At 38.6% G+C, this 23,067-nt stretch overlaps 1 protein-coding gene across 28 annotated transcripts in view; it reads right to left on the reverse strand.

The window, feature by feature from the left end:
* The window catches only part of madd (MAP-kinase activating death domain), a 46,844-nt gene that overhangs the window by 12,834 nt on the left and 10,943 nt on the right, over positions 1-23,067 (reverse strand). For 6 of the 28 annotated variants that reach the window (XM_044030053.1, XM_044030045.1, XM_044030042.1 and 3 more), the window contains exons 4-26: positions 21,761-22,064; positions 20,793-20,924; positions 20,596-20,709; positions 20,404-20,484; positions 16,670-16,726; positions 15,668-15,840; positions 15,304-15,539; positions 15,050-15,206; positions 14,832-14,935; positions 14,542-14,747; positions 14,053-14,306; positions 13,660-13,799; positions 12,533-12,634; positions 11,289-11,306; positions 6,742-6,850; positions 6,415-6,601; positions 6,068-6,218; positions 5,581-5,784; positions 4,179-4,229; positions 2,472-2,575; positions 2,281-2,364; positions 1,179-1,334; positions 559-679 (exon numbers count right to left, since the gene is read on the reverse strand). In XM_044030053.1, the coding sequence (XP_043885988.1) occupies positions 559-679; positions 1,179-1,334; positions 2,281-2,364; positions 2,472-2,575; positions 4,179-4,229; positions 5,581-5,784; positions 6,068-6,218; positions 6,415-6,601; positions 6,742-6,850; positions 11,289-11,306; positions 12,533-12,634; positions 13,660-13,799; positions 14,053-14,306; positions 14,542-14,747; positions 14,832-14,935; positions 15,050-15,206; positions 15,304-15,539; positions 15,668-15,840; positions 16,670-16,726; positions 20,404-20,484; positions 20,596-20,709; positions 20,793-20,924; positions 21,761-22,064 (3,245 nt within the window). Of the gene's footprint in view, positions 1-558; positions 680-1,178; positions 1,335-2,280; positions 2,365-2,471; positions 2,576-4,178; positions 4,230-5,580; positions 5,785-6,067; positions 6,219-6,414; positions 6,602-6,741; positions 6,851-11,288; positions 11,307-12,532; positions 12,635-13,659; positions 13,800-14,052; positions 14,307-14,541; positions 14,748-14,831; positions 14,936-15,049; positions 15,207-15,303; positions 15,540-15,667; positions 15,841-16,669; positions 16,727-20,058; positions 20,068-20,403; positions 20,485-20,595; positions 20,710-20,792; positions 20,925-21,760; positions 22,065-23,067 lie in introns of all 28 variants that reach the window. The other 22 variants (XM_044030067.1, XM_044030066.1, XM_044030055.1 and 19 more) reach the window with 10 other exon arrangements.

A 23,067-nucleotide genomic window follows, 5' to 3' on the forward strand; every position in this document is an offset into this window, starting at 1 on the left:
ATTAATGGCAAAAACCAGAGCACAGCGATTAAAGAACCACACCAGAGGAACAAGAACAAGGATTGAGCAGGACACACAACACCCACTTATTCTCTCACTAATTTATAGTCTGTGACTTGAATGAAAAACAAAGATCTATTTTGTTCATTTGACATTGAATTTCATAGCTGTTTACAATTCGCTTCTCAAACCTGTGACAAGCTTTCTACTTCATCATTATATAAAACTAGACAATTTCATGATATTATGTTACATCAGACAACAGTTCTAAGTCATCACATGCCTGACTTCTGCTTTCTCCTCTTAAAAATAACTTTCCTCTATCAACAAGTTAATTGTGAATACAGTGTTATTAAAGGTTATGCAGTGCAAAAGATTTTCTCTGACAACCAACAAAGCTGACAAGGTTAGTGTTAGTTAAGCCATGCAGAACATGTTACAGTACGTACAGGACATCTGAAACAGCTAAGTGTTTTACAAGATAGGTCATATTTTAAACTTAAGCTTGAACTGTAACATTTTGACAAAATTCTCATGTATCCAAACTAGACTACATACCCAGCAGGCCTTCACAGAGGTAAATCCGCATACTGTAGTCCTCCATGGGCTGCACGGGCAGCCCCTTTGCCACAGCAGGCATATGTTCTTTTGCACCTGGTTTCAGGGTGTGGGTTTTTCCCTACAGATACAGGAAAATGTCACCTTTCTGCTATTAGCAGACACCAAAAGTGTACACAAGTGTAAATGTTTGCTTCACTGAACACAACAGTGACAGGGCGGGACAACAGCACATGACTGAGGTTTGCTATACTGTACATGTTTTTGCCCCATTTTGATCACAACATCATGGGAGCAGTTTTGTCTCATTAACAACATTTGAGCTTTAATTGTTTACACTTACTGGATTTATGACAGTTTTTTTGTTGGAAAATGTTTAGTTCATAACATTTTCTCTCTATATCAGGTGTTTTTAACTGGTGGAAATTGTTTTATTTTAATTTTTACAGTTTTTATAGAACACATGGTCCAGTGTCAAGCCCTGGCCCCTTCTGTAGAGCTTTTTAATCTATGTCATTCATTAGTACAAAGTTAGTCATTAAATAATCCACAACACATTTAAATTCCATTTACAAGCTGGATGATATCTGCATATTTCACTTTGTGTGTCTTTTACTCACAAACACTGAGCTTGTGGCTGGATTGGTTTCAATCTCACTGTCAGACAGAGTCCCCCTGGACTGCATTAAATGAGGAGCAGTCCTGCCGAGGCCATCTCCCGCTGTGCTGCTCAGGTCACTGTCGGCACCCAGAGTCTCTCCAGAGCTATTGCTTATCTAAAAGTAGAGATCCAGGTGTAAGAACAACACACTAGAGCACAATATTGTGTATAAACGCAGCTTCTAGCATTCATTTCCGTTGCTCATCATTCATGGTTTAAGAAAAATGTTTGAAGCATATTATTGCACTAAATCTGACATTGTCATGAACTTGTGAGTTTTACATGAAATGCAGTATTGCTGGGAAAATATGCTCTTGAACTTGAACTGTACTGTAATCACAATACGTTGGTGCTGATTCCATTTGTATTGTAATTCTAATGAATTGCAATTCTACAAGTATTGCAATTAATGTTTAATTTCTTGATTAAAAAAAAGCCCATGAGTAACACTTTTTTTTTGCTTTGCCTACTTACTGTTCACTGAGCTAGTGCTGTAAGAAAATAAAATACTGGGCAACAACACAAAGATCAAATTGCTTCAAATGAAACAGAAAAATGTCTTCAAAACCCTGGGTTGCAGCCAACACTGATAAACAAAAAACAACACCACAATATATCTATTTTTGCTTCCAGTACAATACAATGTTTGTACAAGATTTCACCTAGTTTTGTGAAACACACATTATAACAGCCTTTAAAGGAAACAAATGTCCCTGCAGTTAATCCATGAATTTTTCCATATGAGGGTTAGCAGCAGTGGCAGTTAAGTGCATATACTGTACAAACATGGTATACTCATTATTTAAGATTAGACTAATTTCACAATCCTAAAAGAGACGGTATAGAACAATCAAGAATTTGTCCAAATAACATGATATTAACAATAAGATGGAGCAGTTTCTTGTTTTAAGGTTTTTTTTACTAACATACTTTGAAGGGGAAAAAAAAGTTTTAATTGTATTACAATTATTCTATGGGCGCTTACAATCAGTACAGTGATGAATATGTATCTGAAAGGGAAAGGAACAAAATGCACAGGATCCAAGTTGGCCGTGCCCTACCACTGTGCTGGCTTCAGAGTCCTGGCTGGTGGTTCTTGTCAGGATTGGTGGCTCTGAGCTTGTTACAGATTCAGTGTCGCTCTTCTGTAACTCCAGAAAAAGAAAGAAAAAAAACAGAAGAATGTGAATGAATTGTCAGTGTGTTTGCAGTATTTGTATTTACTAATTCATACAATCTGCCATTCACAAACCTGCGATCCGGATGTGACGCTGAGGCCACTGTCAGCACTGATCTGTGATTTCTTCTCCTCTGCATCAGCCACCTGGGGGCGCTGCTGCTTTGACCCATCAGACCCTGAAGGGCACAGGTGTGATCAGCTTATTGTCAGGGGCAGAACTTCATTAGCTTCTTACCTTAAGGTGTCGCCTCCCTCAAAGCCACCATAGCACAGCAACAATGACGCTACATACATTTAAAAGTGCCAAAGCCTCTAGTGTAACACTACAATTATGACACAGCAAAGCAATCACTGTAACACTACCTTACCCATGTTAGAGTGATTTTTGTTGTCAAAGACTAGGAAAGTTAAGCTTCTGCTACTTAACATACAGGAAGACTTTACTTCATTTTGCAATTTTTTCATAACTTTCTGTATCAAGTTTTTGTGATAAACCAAGTTAAATATCACATGGTGTGTTTTAAAGAACAGAGAGAAGTGACAAAGGGGCAAGCAGAGGGTGCAATAAAACTGGGAAGAAGTTTCAAACACAAAAAATACATAACTGCAAGAGCGTGACATTAATTGTCAGTCAATGCTGCAAATGTGGCCCAAGTTACACCAAAAACAACAAACACAGGCAGTTAGGCATGCAGACAAACTGATGGACGGTAAAGGAGAAAGTTTCTGTTTCAAGTGAGATTAGTACTTATTATTTATCACTTGCGTAGTTGCAGATATGGTGACAAGTAGATTGTGACACAATCTTTGTTTTTCCGTTTTCTTTGTCTGTGACTCTTTAAGTTTTGAAAACCTTTAAATAAATCCATAAATGTTGGCTGTAAACACATCATTTACAGCAAGCCACTTGAAACTGGAAAGAATAAGGTTAAAAGAGGTCAGATTGGGCAGCGAGTATTCATTTCTTTTGATGCATGAAGTCAAGGAAAATGAAGAAAAAAATGCTAGAAAACTAAATAAAATCTTGCTCAAGCTGAAAAAAAAAGAGACTACAAAATTGAATTCCCTTTTTTAAATCTAGGACATATTCTTCAACCCTATACCAAATAAAGAAGATACCTGCCTGGCTAACTTGTAGAATTTCATTTTTTACTCGTCTTAGTTTCTACAGTGAAATGCTGCTACCGAAGATGAGCTACAGCTATACAGTTAGCAGAGCTGATTGTGGTACAGAGTGCATTAAATTAACAGTAGCACATACTATAGTAATGGTTGCTGGAAAAAATGTGCAGAGTAGAAAACAAAGAGTCGCCGTCATCTCATCTCTGGATTAAATAACATGAAATGCTGAACGATGCATTTGTCACAGGCTTTTATCTGTGAGAGGTTGTGGTAAAAATGCTGACTATGTGATACAACTAAGAGATACCAACAATACTGCAAAAAATAAGTCCACTGTCACATTCTCTTGAGTTTAGAACATCAGGTTATCAGAATATACTGTCATTCTCATTTTTCTGAATTTACCCCAATCTACAGTACGTCTCTTTTATGCAGTATTCAATCCATCCAATATGAAAACCTTTAATTTACAATCTCACATTAACACTATGATGACTACTGTCAGATGTCCATTGCTGACACGTTTGCTCGTAGCATTCATTTCCCCTTATTCATCTGTAAAAACAGCAGTGAATTTGACAAGTTGGGGAAAGGTTGACAGCTGAGCACCCCATTTTTGTTTATTCTTTTTCTTTGGGTGTGTGAAAAGTGTCTTACTCTGTGGTTTTTCCATAGCTTTTTGCTTATCCTGGTGCTTGCTCCACAATTCTACCCAAGATGCATTGCAAGCAAGGAGAGAAAGACAGAGAGAGAGTCAGAGAGCTGATTGAAAAGGCATGTATGGTGGATGAGCATTAAAATCAAAACAAGGCAAATAAAAAAGCATTTAGAGTTTGTCATTACTGAAATAGGGTAGTTTGAAATGTTAACATGTAGTTGTGCTTCAATCTGGACAACAGGACAAAAATCTGAGTTTTGTAGTCAAGCTGGATCCAGTGCATGTAACAGCTACTATGGTAACATTACAACACCCATAGCTCCTGGCCAAAAGTCCTGGAGAGCCACACAGTGATGTCAGATTGAATTTAGCTCTGACTGCAGGCCCCTGATTTCATCAGTTGCATGTGTGCAGCTCTCCAGAGCAATGGTTAGAGAGAGTGAGAGAGAGCTGGTAGGTCTAGAAAAGGGCATGGGATGGGGTTGTGAGGCCGACTAGCCAGCAGGTGAAATGGATCAGTTGCAGAAGCCGGGATGCAAGTCTCACAGCATTCTGTAGAATTGAAGGTGCAACTTCTAAAAGGAGGAAAGGGGGTGCAGGTAGGAGAGGAGTCAGGGTGGCTGACTGAAGAGTGTCCCCCGTATACAGACCCAGAACAATTCTGACAGGATTAAGATGTAAAAAGATTAGGTCAATTGATTCTTTTGTGACCAATCACTGAAATTTGTGTCTTCACTGGGACTGTTTACTGGGGAGTGATGCTTCCACCCTCCATGCTGAGAGCAAAGGAGCTGCCATTTTCTACAGCACGCCTTGCAGAAACCTGCAGTAAAAGGCGTAGACAAGCACCGATTTGACTATCGATGCCCATACCTCTGGTTTCCCTCGCCCACTACTGCAGATTTAGGTATTGGAAGACCAAAACAAAGACATGCAGTCAAGGTGCTAAGAGGCTGACAACGGAATTTCAGAGGAGGCAAACACAGGCACAGATATCAAAGGAAGGGGTGACAAACACACGCAGTCCAGGCTGAAAGACAGGGAAATATTCCAAACTCTTTTTTAAGCCTCTTCATGACTACAATGGAAATAAGCCCAAATTCTGACTTCAGCTTTCCTTTTAATACATTACATTTCTTAAGCTGATATACCACAATCCTATTTTGCATCTATCAGTAAACGTAGTGGGTTTCTTTTGCTACCATCACCACAGCTTCATGGCAAAGAGTGTGAAATATTGTAACACCTGTAAGAATCTGGGTCTGGGACAAGTGAGGGTATCTTTATTTAAGATGGTTATGATGGTGGGAGACTGGTATTAGGGAGGTGAGCTTGTTGGGGGTTTTGGGGTTGGAGGATCTCACAGTGCACATGCAACAGGGGCTGGAGTGGTGTACACACCAATCGAGGCAATAAAGTTCTCCTCATTCAGACTCCTGGTATCAAAATGGCGGGCTCCTTTGCCCGTTGAGTGATGTGGGAGCTGCAGGTGGGGAATATTCAGGAGGCCCTGAGGTCTGGCAGTCTCCATACGACCAGAAGGACTCTCTTTACTTCCCGGGCTGCCAGCACTGTCTGTAGGGCTTCGCTTGCGTTTTTCTGGGTCTACCACGTTACCAAAATTAAGGGTCCAAAAACAGAGTTCATCAAATTTGTAGTTTAAACTGGGAAAAGGTTAGCAGAGTTAAACAAAGAAGGAAAAACAGTGGTGAAATGCTCTTGCATGCAGCTTAAAGCTTAATATTAATACAATGGATAAGTGGTAGAAGCACAGGCCCGCAGCTGTTACACTTAATAGCACAAAATGTCTGGGAAAAAAAACAACAAGTTTAATCTTTCAATAAAACATGGCTCAACACAGCATTAAATGTACATACACTTGACTTACCTTTGGTTTGATAATGTGTGCGTGCAATTTCAAATAAGCTGAAGACACTGGCCATTCCTCCAAGGCCTGCATTAGTGTAAGAGTGCTCCAGACTTGAAACTGTGCACTTCAAGATGTCCAACATGCCTTTGTAAACCTTTCTGCTCACCTCCTGGAGACCAGAAGAGATGGTGACAAGGGTTGGATTAATTCCAAAACAACGCAAAAAAGAAGCATCAATACAAGTCACCTGGTTTAAAGAGAGAGGGTAGATATAGTATATTGTGCACAGGTTACAGGTTAACACTGTTAATACACATTGTATTTCTTGGCATATCATTTCACAGTGTAAAAACAAAGCCCCTCACCACATCACGTATGATCTCCTGTCTGGCATCTTCCTCCGACTGGATGACTCTATTCAGCTTACTCAGGACAAAGACACGAAGCTGCTCATTCTCCAACAGACGACGCACTTTCTTCATGTTAAGCCAGCCGACTCCCTGACCATCCAGAACACTCTGCACCACTTCCTTCAAGAACTGTTGGTTCTCACTGAGTAAAGACGGCAGTTTCAGTTAAACAACACTTACATAGATGTCCAACAAATGCAGCATTATAGATTTAAAATAAAACATGGGTAACTGTATCAATCTCTCCAAGACAGAGGAGGAATTTTTGAAAAAACTCATTACCTTGTGTTGTTGACTCGACCCTGAGGAGATGGAGACTCCCTCTTTACTGTTGGACTGTGCTTGATTACTGAAGACTTCTGGTCCACAAGGGCTCGCGGTGGACGTACACCTGGAATAGGAGCCAGAACAATGAGGATTCTGAACCCCACAGTGCAAAAAATGCTGCAAACTACTAATTCAGTAGACAGGAGAGTATTCAGTACAGGTGGACACAAAGGCACAAAGGCACTTGCTCATCAGGAACTATGCACCAGGAGAGCTTTCAAGCTACACTTACCAGCCACTTTTTTAAGGTACACCTTTTTCATTAATGCAAATACCTAATTAGTCAATCAGATGCCAGTAACAATTTTAGGCATGAAGGTCAAACCAAACATCGAGACAGGATGTACAATGATTTTGAACATCACATGGCTTTTGGTGCCAAACGTAACCGTCCAAGTATTTTTAGAAACTGCTGATCTACTGGAACTTCAGTACACAACCATCTCTAGGTTTGAAGAGAGAATGGTTTGAACAAATAAAGTATTCAGTGAGCAGGAGTTCTCAGGGAGAAAATGCCTTGTTGATTCCAGGGGTCCGAGAAGAATGATTTGATTGGTTCGAAACAATAAAAAGGCAACAGTAATTTAAATAATCACTGATTGCAACCAAGGTTGGCAGAGGACCATCTCTAAATGCACAACCGATCAAACCTTAAAGCAGATGTGCCACTCCAAATATATGAGGTGTCCTGTGTGCCTAATAAAGTGGCCATAAGTGTAGATTTTTTTAAGCTATAATAGAGTACAAAGCAGTTTGTGAAGAGGATAGACACACGTAATATCTACTAATGGTTCGCTGCTGCTGAGCAGACAAATTACTTGATATGCTAGAATCAGGGAAACAGGGATGTGGTTCTCTCTCTCTCTCTCACACCCACACACACACACACACACACAATTCAAATGGTGCTCTTGGTGGTGGCATCACACATTAGCAGCACTGTGATGTGAGGTCAAACAAAGGATAGTGTGCAGCAACTACAGTAATGTCATGCATGAAGGAAAATAAGACGTGAGTGGACAGTGGTGAAGAAGATGAGAAATTGGAAAGTGTCCTTACTGATGTGCACAACTCTGATGGATGTTGTTTTTTAAAGTGAAAATCATATACAATTGCAGCGTAACAATATAATTATTGCATTACCATGATTTCTCTCCCACTGCAAAACAATATATTCTAGACATGTGACATGAAAAACGAGAAGTTAACTATTTAGGTGGCTGGCAGACCCAAGTGATCCAAATACAGTAATGTGCTGTGCTGCTGCCCTACACAGTTATTAATACAATTAATGGTATCACAATTCCAACGTTTAATATTGCAATGGTGGTAGCATGGTTGTGGACATAATGTATCATGGTTTTGGTCTCAGAATCATCACACCCTCTTAAACAACAATAGGTCAGCGGCACAAAGACTCATTGAGGTATCATCAATTGCACTTTACCCTGATCTGAGCTAAAACTCATCATTAATTCAACAGGCAGACACTCAGTTCAAACACTGTCAATCACAGTCTGTCATGATGCTGACTGACGACAAATCCTTGGTTTCTTTCACAATACTGACCTGCACATTAGCCCACTCCATTATATGGTGACAAATCTTTTTTTTGAGATTTAGAAATGACTCTATTGCTTCTGCTAGGTAAAATAGTTCTACAGGTATGAAAGTACATCCATGGGTTCTGATCATGTGAAGGAAACAGTGTGTCACTAGTAAGTTGATGCTGGCAGATTTACTAGATTGAAATGATTTGGAAAGAAAGAGAGAAAGAAAAGAAGAAAGCGAGAGCCACAATCTCAGTACACTTACAATCAAAGCTATGGGTTTGAGGGGGTTAATGTTCAATCAAGAACAGACAACCAATTACATTGATTTTATGAATCGCCACCATTTTTGTATATGACACAAATAAATGAATCAATACAAAAATAAATAAATACATAAATAAAAAATACACACGTAAATAAAATATATTCATTTGTTTTTGTATGTATGTACTTCTTTATTTCCAGTTATTTATTTCTACATTTATTTATATTCATATTTATTTGTTTCTGTATTTCTGCGTCATATGCTAATGAGGTAGGAGGGTCTAGAGCTCAGTCTAAAGCAGGATTGATTGATTGGTGACTTTTTTCATAGAATTAATATTGACCCTATTTGTTCTTTTTGTCATGATAGATATGATGTTTGTTTACCATTTAACATCCAGAGAGTGATGTCGTCAGCTGCTGAGTGAGTTTAAGACAACTGATTATTGTGATCGATCACAGAACATGTTTACAGTTACATTTCAAGCACTTTGCAGCAGCGATGAGGTGCTGTCATTCTATTATTTATTAATTAATTGGTTTATTAATTATTTTATTTATTCATTCATTTCCGTGTTCATCTATTCATTCTTGTATTTCCGTATTTTGTTTTTCTCATTTATTTATAGATTGTGTGATAGTTTTAAAGGTTTTATTACACATTTACTGCCTCAAGTGTTTACTGTTGTTAAGGTATTTTAACAGACAACAGAGTACAAAATATATAAATAAAAACATAAATATTATGACAACAGAGAAATCCAGCAACAAATGCCACAATGTGCAGCACATACATGAAAATACATGTCTTGTGTTTTACAAAAGCGAAACTACAGTTGAAAATGAATCAAGGTGATTTATTTAATTGGAACCACTTTTCTATTAACCCTAACCCTTTAATATGATACTGTCCAATGTATCAATATGTAATACATTTAAATAATATTATTATATGGACAACTACCCTTGAGATTAGTTTATTACAGCCTAAAGACTCCTCACAAACATTCTGAAGGAAGATATATTATTGCACTGTTGTACTAGTGTGCTATGGATTAATCCAGGTACATCTAATATTTTACAACCTGAGTATGTACGACATCATATTATATCTATAAATGCAGATTCCAAATTAATAGCTGCAATCCTGACACATGACAACCAGTATCCTGGTATGGCCAACGCCCCTCTTGCTCTGATAAAATCGAATTTTCATTAGATGGAATCAAAATTAGCATAATAAAAATGTAGAAACTGCTCATTGTGCGCTGCATAATTACAGCTTGATCAGGCCAAACTCCATCTGTACTGAACAAGAAAACCATGCCAAACAATGGATGTGGGACGTGGGTAGATTAGCATGGTCTATTCTTATTCTTCTTTTCAACACCATCCTCATGTTGCTCTTCATTTGCTTCCCTGTGGCTTTAAGTTGCATGCGGTATTGTTTAACGTTTTAACGTTTTCTTTTACAGCTTTCTTTTACAGCTTTCTTTAACTTTGATTTACTTGTGATAAAGTTAGTTAAATAAACAAATCTCAAAATATGGTGGAGTGAAAAACAGCGTGAGGAAAGGGACAATCACTATGAATGGCAGCATGGTAAAACAAGACTAGTTGCTCCACTGGATCTTTGATGACATACATAGTGACTGGAATGAGGACATACAAAAGGAATGTTGGGAGATGTAGTTGACTGGCTTGGAGAAGCATGCAGCTCACTCGACTGAAGGGCAAAACCCACCTTCTCCGCTCCCCGGGCCGGCCTCAGTAATTATCTCCATTAGAGAATTTAGCCCAAATACTGCACACAAAACCCAAAATTAGTGCCGTGTAAGGTGGACAGAGAGAGGGACACCGGCCCAGACACAACCAGTCTGAACATCAACCCATTATAGACATGCACACTAAAATGGTGCCAAAACAAAGAAAGTAAAATAGAGGGACAGGGCAGACAAACAAAAAAAATACAAAATGTACTGATGATGGTATCAACCCGATGTGTTTGGCAATGGCAACACATTCAACATTTACTGATCAGATAAGAAGGTACAGCTCATACCCCATTAAATCCACCATAACAAGAACTATGTGAATAATACTGAGAAGTAGAAATCATCAAATGGTCACCAAAAGCAGTTACTGGAGTTATTTAGTATTGGCGTAATCATTAGACTGACATTTTATTTTGAGCAAAAGAGAAACGTTGATCATCATAGACAGTTAAGAATTTAAATTTTTATCACTGGTTTTGTTAAAAATATTCAGTGACCTCAATCAAAAGGAAGAACACACTCAATAATGGAAGCCACCACACAGGGAAGAAATGCAAAATACCCAAGAGTTGGGAAGAAGATGGGAAATAACTTCCATTCACGTGAGGGTGGATTAGCCTGTTAATGCCATTCAAATACATACAGTATTACTGTATGTAACTACATTAAAACACTTAATGGGAAACATCCTCCTGTAGTAGTGAGGATTTGCAGATGCCACACCACAAACGCACCAGTCACACAAAAGAAATGATAAGGGAATAAAGGGTAAGGTACAGATCTACATAAATGGCATTAGGAGGTGTCTTCTATCTTAGGCCAGGGTGTCAGATAGGAAAAGATCACTTCAAGGATAAAGAATTGCCTAGTCAGGGGTCTAAAACAGAGTATCACTCCAGACATAACATACCCGGGCTGTCAGGATCATCTGAACAAAGACAAAACACATCATAAACAAAAGGAACACAATATTTTCTATGGCAGCTATTCCACATGGAGTGGAGCTATTGAGTTAGGTTACCATGCTCCACCTGTATTTTTTCTCTCAGTTAAATTGAAAATCCAGCCCAAACATAACTCATGTCAATACTGTAAAACCTTAAATATTAGCCAATAAAGGCAATTTCAGTTCTTCAGATACAATTTGGGGCAAAATTAACTTTGACAAGCTGAAGATCAGCATCAGCTGCAAATGCAAGTGAACTGATTTTAACGTTTGTTTCCATTCTTGTTTAACTTGTGTTAATATGATAGCTGACACCAGGTGTAGACTCATTACTCCTCTGTTCATTTGAAAAAAAGACTGAGACCTGCTATATTTATCTGCTTCTGAATGTTACAAGGCACATATTTGTACCAATACTCACATCATTAATTACTTAATTCTGATCAATTTGAACATTTTGCATGACCACTAATGGTGTAAAGGATACAGGGAAAAAAAGAAGAACCAATGGGGTAAATAATATATAATAATAAAAAATAATATTTATTGAGTGGACTTTTATGTGAACACTCTTGAGAGAAAAACCTTTGCTTGACATATCCTCAATAACTTCTCCTTAAAATAGTGCCATATCCATTTGGCAATCCAAAGGGAAGAAAAAGTAACGCTATAAAAAAACACGGCTCTACAAACCTGCTTGCTCCATTTCCTCCTCCATATCAAAATTAAAATATTCTTTTAGCCCAAACAAATAACAGAGAAAGATAAATTAACACAAAAAGGCAGAGAAACGGCATTTAATGTTAAAATACAGTGGAATACGATGTAATTCTGTTTATACAAGTGCTCTGTGCACAATGTTGGCCATCAACAAATTTATGACTAGGTTTAGTTTATTTTACCCACTAGAGATCTGCCATGAAAGAACATGTATATCAAATGAGAGCATTCAAATATACAAGTGATGTAATGAAAAAAAGGAAATATATTCATAAACACATACAAGACCAACAAGAAGCCAATTATGAAAAACATGAGGAAATTGTTTTGTATAATATCCGTTTTGAGGAGTCTGCACCTTTAGATCTAGAATAAGAATTTTAATACGGATTCTTAATACCTTTGAAACCACACTAGGGAACTGGGGCAGACATTAAGGATCAGCTATACGCAGAGCTCAGTTAGTCACATTTGCTGTAATTTCCTACCTTTTAAACTGGGGAAAGGTGTTGCTTTCTCCCTCGCTGCCTTGTTGGGCAGGGCCAGATTAGACAGACTGAAACTGGTGCCGTGGTTCTTGTATAGATTGCCTGTGGTGGGAGTGATAAAATCAGACAACAGGAACAACAAATGTAATGTATGGGGAAACAACTTGAGTATTGTTGCCCTTTCATGCAGAAAAAAATGAATACTCCAGGCTTTTTCGGAGCTTCCTGCTGTCAAAAGTAATTAAAGTGGACATATTATACCCTATTTCCCCCATTAAAATAGTTCCCTGGTGTCCTAATGAACATGTCAGTGACATGATATAAAATCCTCTGTAAAACACTGTGCTCCACTGTGCAGCCACCAACAGCACACTTGTCCCGCCGCATAATAGCGCACTTCCTCCCTCGCCTGCACTCTCGCAGGGACAAGGTGGAGCTAAGATGGAGCTTGCGAAGTAAACGTACTGGTGGGGCGGTAACATTCGCGGTGAAATGCGCATGCTGACGTCATAAGCGCAGGGAATTCAACATCGAGCGCTTTATCGCCTATACTTACACTAAGCGGAACCACGAAAACATGACTGAGTATTGTTTTTCCACACTTCGGCGACTGGTAGGGCCCCCAGAGTCCCAAATATCAGTATTAAAATGGTTAAAAAGTAGATTTTGCATAATATGTCCCCTTTAACACAAGAAGTGACAGAAAACCAAACCGCAACAGAGCCAGAAGACACACTCCACAGAACTTAGCCAGGTGAAGAATTTCTGTTTTTCTTTTACAAGTATGACTCCTTTCAGATTATACAGTCTTACTGTCATAAACATCAGAATAGATTAAAGCAATTTACATAAATTAATACGATTTTTTTTAGTGTGTTTATGTGTGTGAGTAAACTATGTGACCATCTTGTAAGTTCCATAATAATTAAATATTGGCGACTCCACTACACTCTTCTGTATTTCTTTATTCAATGTGAGAAATACAGAAGATGCTGAAGCCTAAACAGGCTGTTAAGTATTTACAAAACAGCCTTTGATTTTGTGCATCCATACAATCAACTAACTTTCTATTTTTTACAGCATGTATTTAGCTGAAATAAAGTCAAATTAATTGCAAATATGCTTACTAGCAAAGGACATGAGTCCTCCAAATCCGTCATTACTGCTGTTGGAAATAGTGGAGTTTGGCGAGCTGTTGCGGGAGTCTCCCTCCCCATCAGACTCTCCAGGGAGCCTCAGGCTACTAGGACGTAACGGACGCTGAGCCCTAAAGAAATGACCACAAGATATTAGTGTGTTACAGACAACAGGAATTTAGAGTTTACAGACAATATGACAAAACACTCAAGCACTCACATCCTATCACAACATCACACCACAAATGATATGGGACCACCATGAATGGAGAGAGTACATTTGACATGCGGGGTGTGGAGAGAGAACATTGAATGGTTGGTCAGAAACCATATGAATGATGATAACAACATATTAAATCAAGTGATATTCAAGGTTAAACACACTTGTTGCCATTGAGGTTCTGGTTGAAACGAGGGGTGTATGTCTCTACTTGCTCCTCTGCATCAGGGTCATCCTCGGATGGGAAGCCATACTGAGGCTCAAAGTATGGGTTGTCATACTCTTGCTTTTTGTTGGCTGGGTCCATCAGGCCAGCATCAGCTGGAGGTCTGAGGAATGGCTGTGTGCCCAATCCAGTGACTGGGTTCTGTAAAGCTGCACTTGCTGACGCTTCAATTTCAGATGCTTCCCCCTGTTCCTGAAAAAATACATACAGTAATGGGAACTGTGTAAAAATCATAATACTGATTTTTCTCTCCTTTATTAGAATAAATATTAGATACATTTAAAAATCTATATTGTTTGCCCATGAAAACAAGTGCATAATCAAATAAAGCAGGACTATCCCAGCTATTCGTTAAATTATGAAGTCTATTCAAAATATATGTTCAAAAATGAATGGAAACTTTTCACTTATTAGAGAGGTCACACACATTGTTGACTCCCTGGATGATTGTACTGGGACTTGAACTTGCAGTTGTGCTGGAGCTTGAGCGTAGAGGTTGTCCATCAGTGGATTCAGCAGGTCCCTCGCCAGTGGATGGAACATCCGAGCCGTGACCATCCCTGTAGTCCTGAAAGTCATGAAATTCGACCTCACTAGCATCTCCCAGTGCAGCATGGGTTGGAGGGTCCAAGCCTAACACATTAGAGTAAAATATTACATTGAAGAAAACTACATAAGCACGGTCAATGTGTGAACTTCAACCAAGCAAACACTTACTTGGGGTGTCTCCCTGGATGTCACCTTGGATCATCTCACTTACAAGGTCTCCAAGTGAGGAATAAGATGAGCTGGAGTCATCATATGCCTCACTGTCACTACCACTGCAATACATATATGTTGTTTATAACCAAAAGCTGCCTAAATGAGATTATCAACAGCAAATAAACAAAAACGCAACTGAATAGTGGTACTGAAAAGTAAGTTGATTTTGTTACCTGTCTGTGGGATCAGATTCATTGCCCTCATCCTCCAATGGTCCGGCCATAGCTTCAACCAACTGGGAGCTTCCATCATAAACTCTGTAGACCACTGGCTGTAGCTGGTGAGCATACCACTTGGGCTTATCTCCAATTAAGGAAGGGTCAAACACATCTGCAACAGAAGTGAGCAGAATATTTTCTAAAACTCTTCAAGACTTCAACACATTTTTGAAAAGTATATCAAGTGAATCATTTTAAAAGAGTCTTACTGTTATGTATCCTCTGAAAGGCAAGATTAGTGGGATTGAGAGCCCACTCTCCATAAAACTCCACTGCCTGTGTGTGAGAAAGTTTGTCTGCAAAGCTGGAGCGTCGTGGCCGAGATGCAAGAAAAGACGACGACTGAAAAGCCACCACTGGTCGGGGGAAAAGACGCAAGGTGCGTGTGTGCATCTGGAATCCCTGAAGAACATTTGGGGAGTTGAAGAACCGTACCATGGCCACCCTACAAGACAAATAAGTTGTTACATTTCAGTTTATGTATATTTTGTACAATTACACTTCAGGGTTCCTAGCACTACACAGAGACCGTGACAAAAAGAGAGTGAATGGGAAGAAACAGTCAAGGCTTGCCTGGTTGCGACATCTACAGAATCCACATCATTTCCATAAATTAGAGGGTTGAACTCCGTGGAGGACGGTGATGCTTTATCTCGTCCAGGTGGGAGCAGGGGCATCTCCTGACCTTCCTGAAACTTCTCCAGGTTCAGGATGGGTTGGGTGTTCAAACTCATACTGGCCAAGGCCTACAACAAGTGCCAGTGACACAAATTATAAACATTGCAGTGGATTTAAAGACAAAAAGCACAGCACTCTGACTGGCCACTCCCACATTTGGCATCAATATTTGAATATTAGCAATTTCTACACTTTATAATTTTTTGGCCTCTCTAATGGAGGGTTAAATATGGAAAATGTTGATTAAAGGGTTGTAGCTGCTTTTTTTGGATTGAGATTGGGTACCTTATCCCTTAACCTGGTGGGGGTTCAAACCAGGAACCTCTGATTACAAGCCCAATTCCTTTCCACTCAGCCATAGGCTGCCCTAAAATTGATATGTATGGTAAGTATAGCTACCAACATTTTCAATTGTCTTCCAATTTTACTCTTATCATATGCAGTGGCTTTAGGATCCGTTTCATGCATATTGATGCCTGCAGTGGGTGTGTCATTTAGGAGAGGAAGAGCACAAGGGAGGTAAGTCACTATGCATGGTTTGCTTTGAGGGAACTGCTGCAGACTCAAGTGTCAATGTTTAGCTTAGCATTATGAAACATTTAGTAACGGAGTCTGGATGAATGTTAAATTTATTAACGTGATAAGCTTCTTCATATCTTGTTTTGGTTTACGAAAACACTCACTGATGCCAGGATAGATGCACGCACATTCAGTCATGCGGAAGCCAGAGCTAAGCAGTGTATCGAAGTACTGGTCCGAAACATTCTGCAACACTGTTATGCATTTTATTCAAGTCTTGAGAAGAGGAGACAAGTAATAGTGACAAGCCAAACAATGTGAAAGAGAAGATATCCGTGCAGGGGCATTACACATTCGACAGGAGGAGAAATGAGTAACCTTATTTTCAGAGGAGAAGATCTGCTTTTGGGTGATCACGGTCAACCTAACCAGACACTAGGAAGGGGATAAGAGAGATGCGAGGAGAATCACATGAGGGCCTGGGATGACAACTTTGTGGCCAACACTGGAACAGCACATGATGAAGGGTCACAACAATTATGGCCCTTTCCCTTTCTTTTCTTCCTCCTTTGACTGCACTTCCTTATGTGTTGTCTTTTACTGACAGCAAATAAGTACATGGTGTTAGGTCTAATAGACCTTTGTTTGTGCAATGAAGAGAGTTTTAATTAGATATTTATTTTAAATAAACATCTTTATTAGATGTTTATTTTTTTTTTAAAAAAATCAATCACCATTAGCTGCAGAAAAGAGATAAGAAAAGGTTAATCCATATTTGTTTTGATAAAGTGATGAACAGCCAATAAATCATAAGAGACACTGCAAGTCTGACAGGGAATAGACAGACATTAGAAAGAAAGACCAATAGAGACACAAATATGAGTTAAGATAAAATGCTTTTTATGAAAACATGAAAGACAGTGAAAACACAGAGACAAACCAGACTTTACTCAGAGAATCCAGCCACTAAAAAGACACATGAAGACCATCCATGGTGACCAACTGGAACAAACCAGTGATTACAATGGAGTGGTGATGACAGATAGAACACAGCAGATCTTTTCAGACACATAGATGAAATACTTGCACAATTAAGTCCCTGTAGCAAAAAAGGCTTAAATTTTAACTCCAAATAATATGACTAACAAAAAGTAAATATAAGAGAACCAGTTAATTTTAAGCCATTTGCTGATCAGTGCAAGTATTTTCAGAGGGTTAAAACATCAGTAGCATCCTGCTTTGGCATGACAACCATCTAAAATCAGTTCAATCATCTTCCATGACATTTTTGTCCATTCACAAATATCAATACTGCGAGCTTGTTTTAATACACGTCTGCTAAACTGAGGCTTTGCACACTCCTATGCAACAGCTCGTCAGTCACACATCCACACACTGCAAAAGAGCTGTTAATCACATACAGCTAATAAATCAGGTGTGGTTCAAGGCACGATTAACAAAATAAGTATATGCACAGGACATTTTTAAAATGTATTTTTGGTGTGTGTGTTATATTTACAAGTTTACTACATAGTTTGTGAAAATTTGGCTAGTCCTTAAGTTCTAATTTTGGCGCCGATTTAAGTGTGTGTGTGTGTGTATGTATGTATGTATGTATGTATGTATGTACATATATATACATGTGTATACACATATACATATATGTGTATACACATATATATATGTATATACATACACATACACATATACATACATACTTAAATCGGTATGTATGTATGTACATATATATGTGTATACACATATACATACATGTGTATACACACATATATATATATGTATATACATACACATATACATATACATACATACATACACATAGGAATTGCAATAGGAATTTTTAAAAAAAATGATAAATACAATACTTAAAGGACTAATTAAGTTTCAGAATTAATGTGGAATACATGGATACATGGCAGTATTTCCCAGGCAATAAGCAAACTGAATGATAATGTGCTTCCATATTTGATGTGATGTAAAGGGTTTCTGTTTTGTATCACAGGCTATTAGTGTTACTCACAGAGTGAAAGTATGAATATGTTTATGAAGAGATGTTTCTATGAATTGGAACCAGATTCTGATATTATGTTAAAGGTGACCAATTATGCTTTTTATTCTGAACTCCACTACAGTATTTTTACATGATCCACAGTTCAAGAGAGTCCCCATTACTCTCAAATTGACTGCTGTGTAGCCCTTCAGTTGAGCCTTTGAGTGAAACTGTCAACATTAGCTCAGGCTTCCTTGGAGAATCCTTATTAAAAGCCTACTTTCTTCTGATGAGCTGAATATGTGAAAGTAGGCAAAGGGGCAACCAACATCATTAAGTAATGCCTTACCGATTACTACTGCAGACTATGGAAACTAAGTAAGTGAGTTTGGACTTGGCAAATTCTCACATCCATCGGTACATGTTTATAGCGGAATACGACCTACAACATGTGAAAAGAAAGCACGGATTTCTAAAAACCAGCATTACTCCATACTTGAGTACATTGAACTAGAGAAAGAACCTAATGAACACAAAGCCTCTCTTTTTTATATCTGGATCACAATTAATGTCTAATCATTTTTTCTTGGGCTATAAATTATATCCTTTAGAGTGTGACCAATATCTAGCTCTGGTCGCACTGGTGCACCTAACTTTTCCAGAATTTCCCATACATTAATCAATGCATGGCGACAGAATCTTCACCGTCACAAATTGATTGTAATTGAGCTTTTTTTCCCCCGAACACAATTTAAAAACACTTCGTTTCATTTCACTCATTCATCTCCCTGTCCTCCGCTCTCTCACTCCCTCCCTCTCTGTCTGTCTCTCACACACACAGACTAACAGTTGCTTTGTCTGCCCCTTCCCTCCACGCACAGGCAGTTCATGCACCCTAAATCAAACAATAACACAGCGTAAACAATGTCCATGGTATTTTTCTTCTACACACAGTTCAGTTTGCAAGTTTGGTGTATAGAATAAGCTTGCAAGTCGCCTCTTTCTAATTGTAAACCCAAACACGGTATAGTATCAACATTATCTCCCTCCCAATTTATTATCTAATCTGCAGGACCATCCCTAGTATGCATGTGTAAGCACGCAGGTGAGAACCATGCAGGAGGGGTGGGTGGTGACTGACAATATACTACCTACAGTAGACCACACTACACCACTAGTAGTATTCATTATAGTATAGTCGTATAGTATCATATTTTTAATCAGAGTTAGTTAGTAATAATATACTCACCATATAACCACTACAAAATGGTCAGGATTTTCCTCGTTGATCTAACCAGCGAAGCCTTTAATATGTTTGTGCTTCAAATGAAGACAAACATTGACCTACACCTTATTTTTGTTTACAATAATTTAGTCTGACTGTATATGGGAAATGACAAAAAGGCAACCCTTAAAATTGAAGGTGGTGGATTGAAAAAGGTGTGTGCACCTAAATGAAAAAAATAGGCTTAAAACACCAGCAACAAACAATTGAATTCTACTCGATGAGACTGTATGACTGTATTAAGAAATTGACAACCGATAGCAGCACATAATTAGTTTTAGTGCACTGTGACTAGAATTTCTCTGATAATGAATGTCTTTTTTTCACCATACAGTATTTAATAAAGGAGGCTAATGTAACTATATGGCAGATAATAAGGAAAAGCATAACAGGTCCCTTTAACTAATCAGGTTAGAGGGGTAAGAATTACTAAAGGTATTGCTTGGGTAACAGGGTTCTAGAATCTGCTTTTACCTCCAAGAGCTAGAGCATGCATAGGAGGAAAAAAGAAAACAAGAAAAAAAATTTATTTATGTTAGTACATTACAAACCCTTTTCAAATGCTGACACACTCATAATACATACAAATGTGCTGAAGAAGGCTTTCAAGCTGCTGAAAGAGAAGTTTTAGATTTCTTTAAAACTTGAATCAGTCTCACAAACAAACAAACATCAAGCATGGGCTCTGCAGGGGTTCCCACATTCCAGAAATTCCTCAACATGTGCCAGTTCTCACTAGTTTTGGACTGACTGCCAGGGTGTAGAAGAATCAGAAAATGATACACTGATCAAACCCAAGAAAAATCAGACATGCAGTACCTGTTTTAGATGTTTCTTTAGCTCAGCTGCTTCAGGCTCCGGAAGAGGTGGTAGCAGCTCTGCATTGGTGGGTGCGATAACCTACAAGCAAATGCCATGTCCTAAATGTTCCTCCAGTGATAGGTTAATTAAACATTATCCTTATCTGCAAACAAAGTAAAAAAGGGAAGAACGTCCAGCTGATGTACCGACCTTGCTGCTGTCAAGGTCCACAAGCCACACATCATCTGGCATTCTGAAGTCAGCTTTGTAGAGAAAGAAACTGGCTGGCACACCGATGATGTAGGGAGTGGGTGCAAGGAGGAGCTGTGAAGAGTAGAAAACATACCAGTTAGTCACAATTTGATGGTAACACCAAAAACAACATTTTAACTTAAAAATGAGTGCACCTGTTCAGCGGAGGCCATGCATGTTGGCAGTAAAGGGATGACAGGGAACATGTACTCCAGGGGGTAGATCATGGCCACAAAGGCCATAACACTCATAGATAAAGCATTGTAATCTCTGGATTGAAGAATGACCTAAGGGGAAGAAACACAAGTGTTTAATTAAGCAAATATAACACCGTCTCCTGATTGATACAAAATCAGTGTTCATTAAGAAGACAGACGCTGTCATGTTGAATTCATAACCATGATATTTAATTCCTGCAGGATAACTGCATGTTGTGTGAAATTAGGGGAGAGGGGTGCACTAGTGTTTGCACATGTACATGTAGGAAAGACATACAAATAAATGTTAAATTTGATACATATTGCAGAACAAAAAAAAGGCAGAACAAACTTCATCACAATGGTAGAAGCTAACAAGTGGAGGTCTGTTTTAAGATAGTTGCAAATGGATCTTTGTATTTGTGTCAATGTAAACCTAGAGCAACAACAGAACACTACACGAGCAACAGCTAAACCCAGGTTTCTTATTACATCCCTGCTAATGTTTCTTGTGCTAAAGATCAGAGGGGAGGGAGGGAGGGAGAGAGAGAGAGAGATGGGGAGAGACATCTTTCAATCATACAGCATATTCCATCTTCTCATCCCTTGACCAAACAATAGCCAAAAGGCAGAATCTAGTCTAGAAAATGTCTGATGAAGGTCATTCAGTGCATTTGAAGAAGGTCTTTGTCTGACAGGGACATGGATCAAGAACCCAGCAGGAATCACTGACTGATCACTACATATTAAATATAGCTTTGGTTTCCTTTCTCCTTGAAATAGTAAGTGTGGTTTATGATGAAATCCCAACCGTGATTTGGTTACAGTTTGAAGCCAACCACACATATCTCATGTTCCTACTCATAAACATCAATACAACTGAAAAAGAGACCCAACTAATAATTGATTTGAGTCATACTCATTACCTTGTGCTCTAGAAGTACACAGCTGAGAACCTGGAGACAGGCATCCACACCCAGTAGCTCTAAGGGCAGGTGCAGGGGAAAGTCGACCATGGCGAAGCGGGAGTTGTCAGGCAAAGCAAAGGTAAGAGGACGTTTGAGTTCATGGGGCAACACTTCCACATCCACACGTCTGTGACCAGCTAATGGTACTGGTGATCGCAGCAACCGGTACACCCAAGATTCAATCTCCCGCAGGTCGGCCAGCAGCTGGCTGCCTTTCTCATCCACCGACATTGCACCAGTGAAAACTCGCCACATGGTGTCCCTGAGAAAGAAACAAATCCAGTTTGTTTATTAGACTCGGTGTGCAAGTCTGTAATGTTTGTACATTTCTCCTAAGAGTGAAACTTAAATGTGAAATTACATATTTTATTGTAGATGCTTTTAATCAACTGTTCATCAATTAAATGTGATTTTACTAATGTTTCTGAACTACAATGTGATGGCTCCACATTGCTTGAGCTGACAGTCCAACCAACAATCAACGACTGCATAACATTAAGGTTTTTAAAGAATAGAATATAAAAGGTATAATGGAAGTGGCAATCTGTTATTCAAAGGCTTTTGCTTAAATAGCAAGTGCTTATAATCCAACTCTGCAACAGCAATAGGTTGCGAAAACAACTAAAATAAAAAGGAAGAGGAAAACATGTTTGTTACTGCACTAGAAACCCCATTTAGAATTTATGATGTTTTTGTTATCAGCGGTTACCAATTTTGTTATCAGCGGTCAAAAGCAAAACAAGAAATTTACAGTGATGTACCTTGTGAAATTCAACAATCTCACAAATTGTTCAGTGAATTTTAACCTTGATTAATCATTTGGTCATAGCATAAACATAAGCATATTCAACCTGAAAGAATTGCCTTTAAGAACAAGTCACATTGTGAAATAAATATAATTGCAAACCAGAGACACTTAAAATGCAACACCTCTTGCAAGTGATGGTATTGAGTGTTAAGCCAACTACATGCAATCTCAACTGTTGTGAAAAACTGTAGGAATATAAGAAACATTGCACATTCTGTAACGGCTAAAAGGTGTATAAAAGTATTGCCACAAAACAAAATGTTGGCCAATGTATCTATGAAATGTAAGATATGCTGGACATATCTTACAGAAGCACAGTGCAGGATCTTGAGCATTTGGAAATTGTAAAAAATGATGTAAAAGCCATCCACTCTGTGCAAACATCATACAAATAAACTATTTTGAGAGTGTATACATAGTATGTGTGGTAAAAATGCAGACAAATCATTAGGCCTTC

Source organism: Solea senegalensis, linkage group LG7 (assembly GCF_019176455.1).
Source record: "Solea senegalensis isolate Sse05_10M linkage group LG7, IFAPA_SoseM_1, whole genome shotgun sequence".
Lineage (NCBI taxonomy): Eukaryota > Metazoa > Chordata > Actinopteri > Pleuronectiformes > Soleidae > Solea > Solea senegalensis.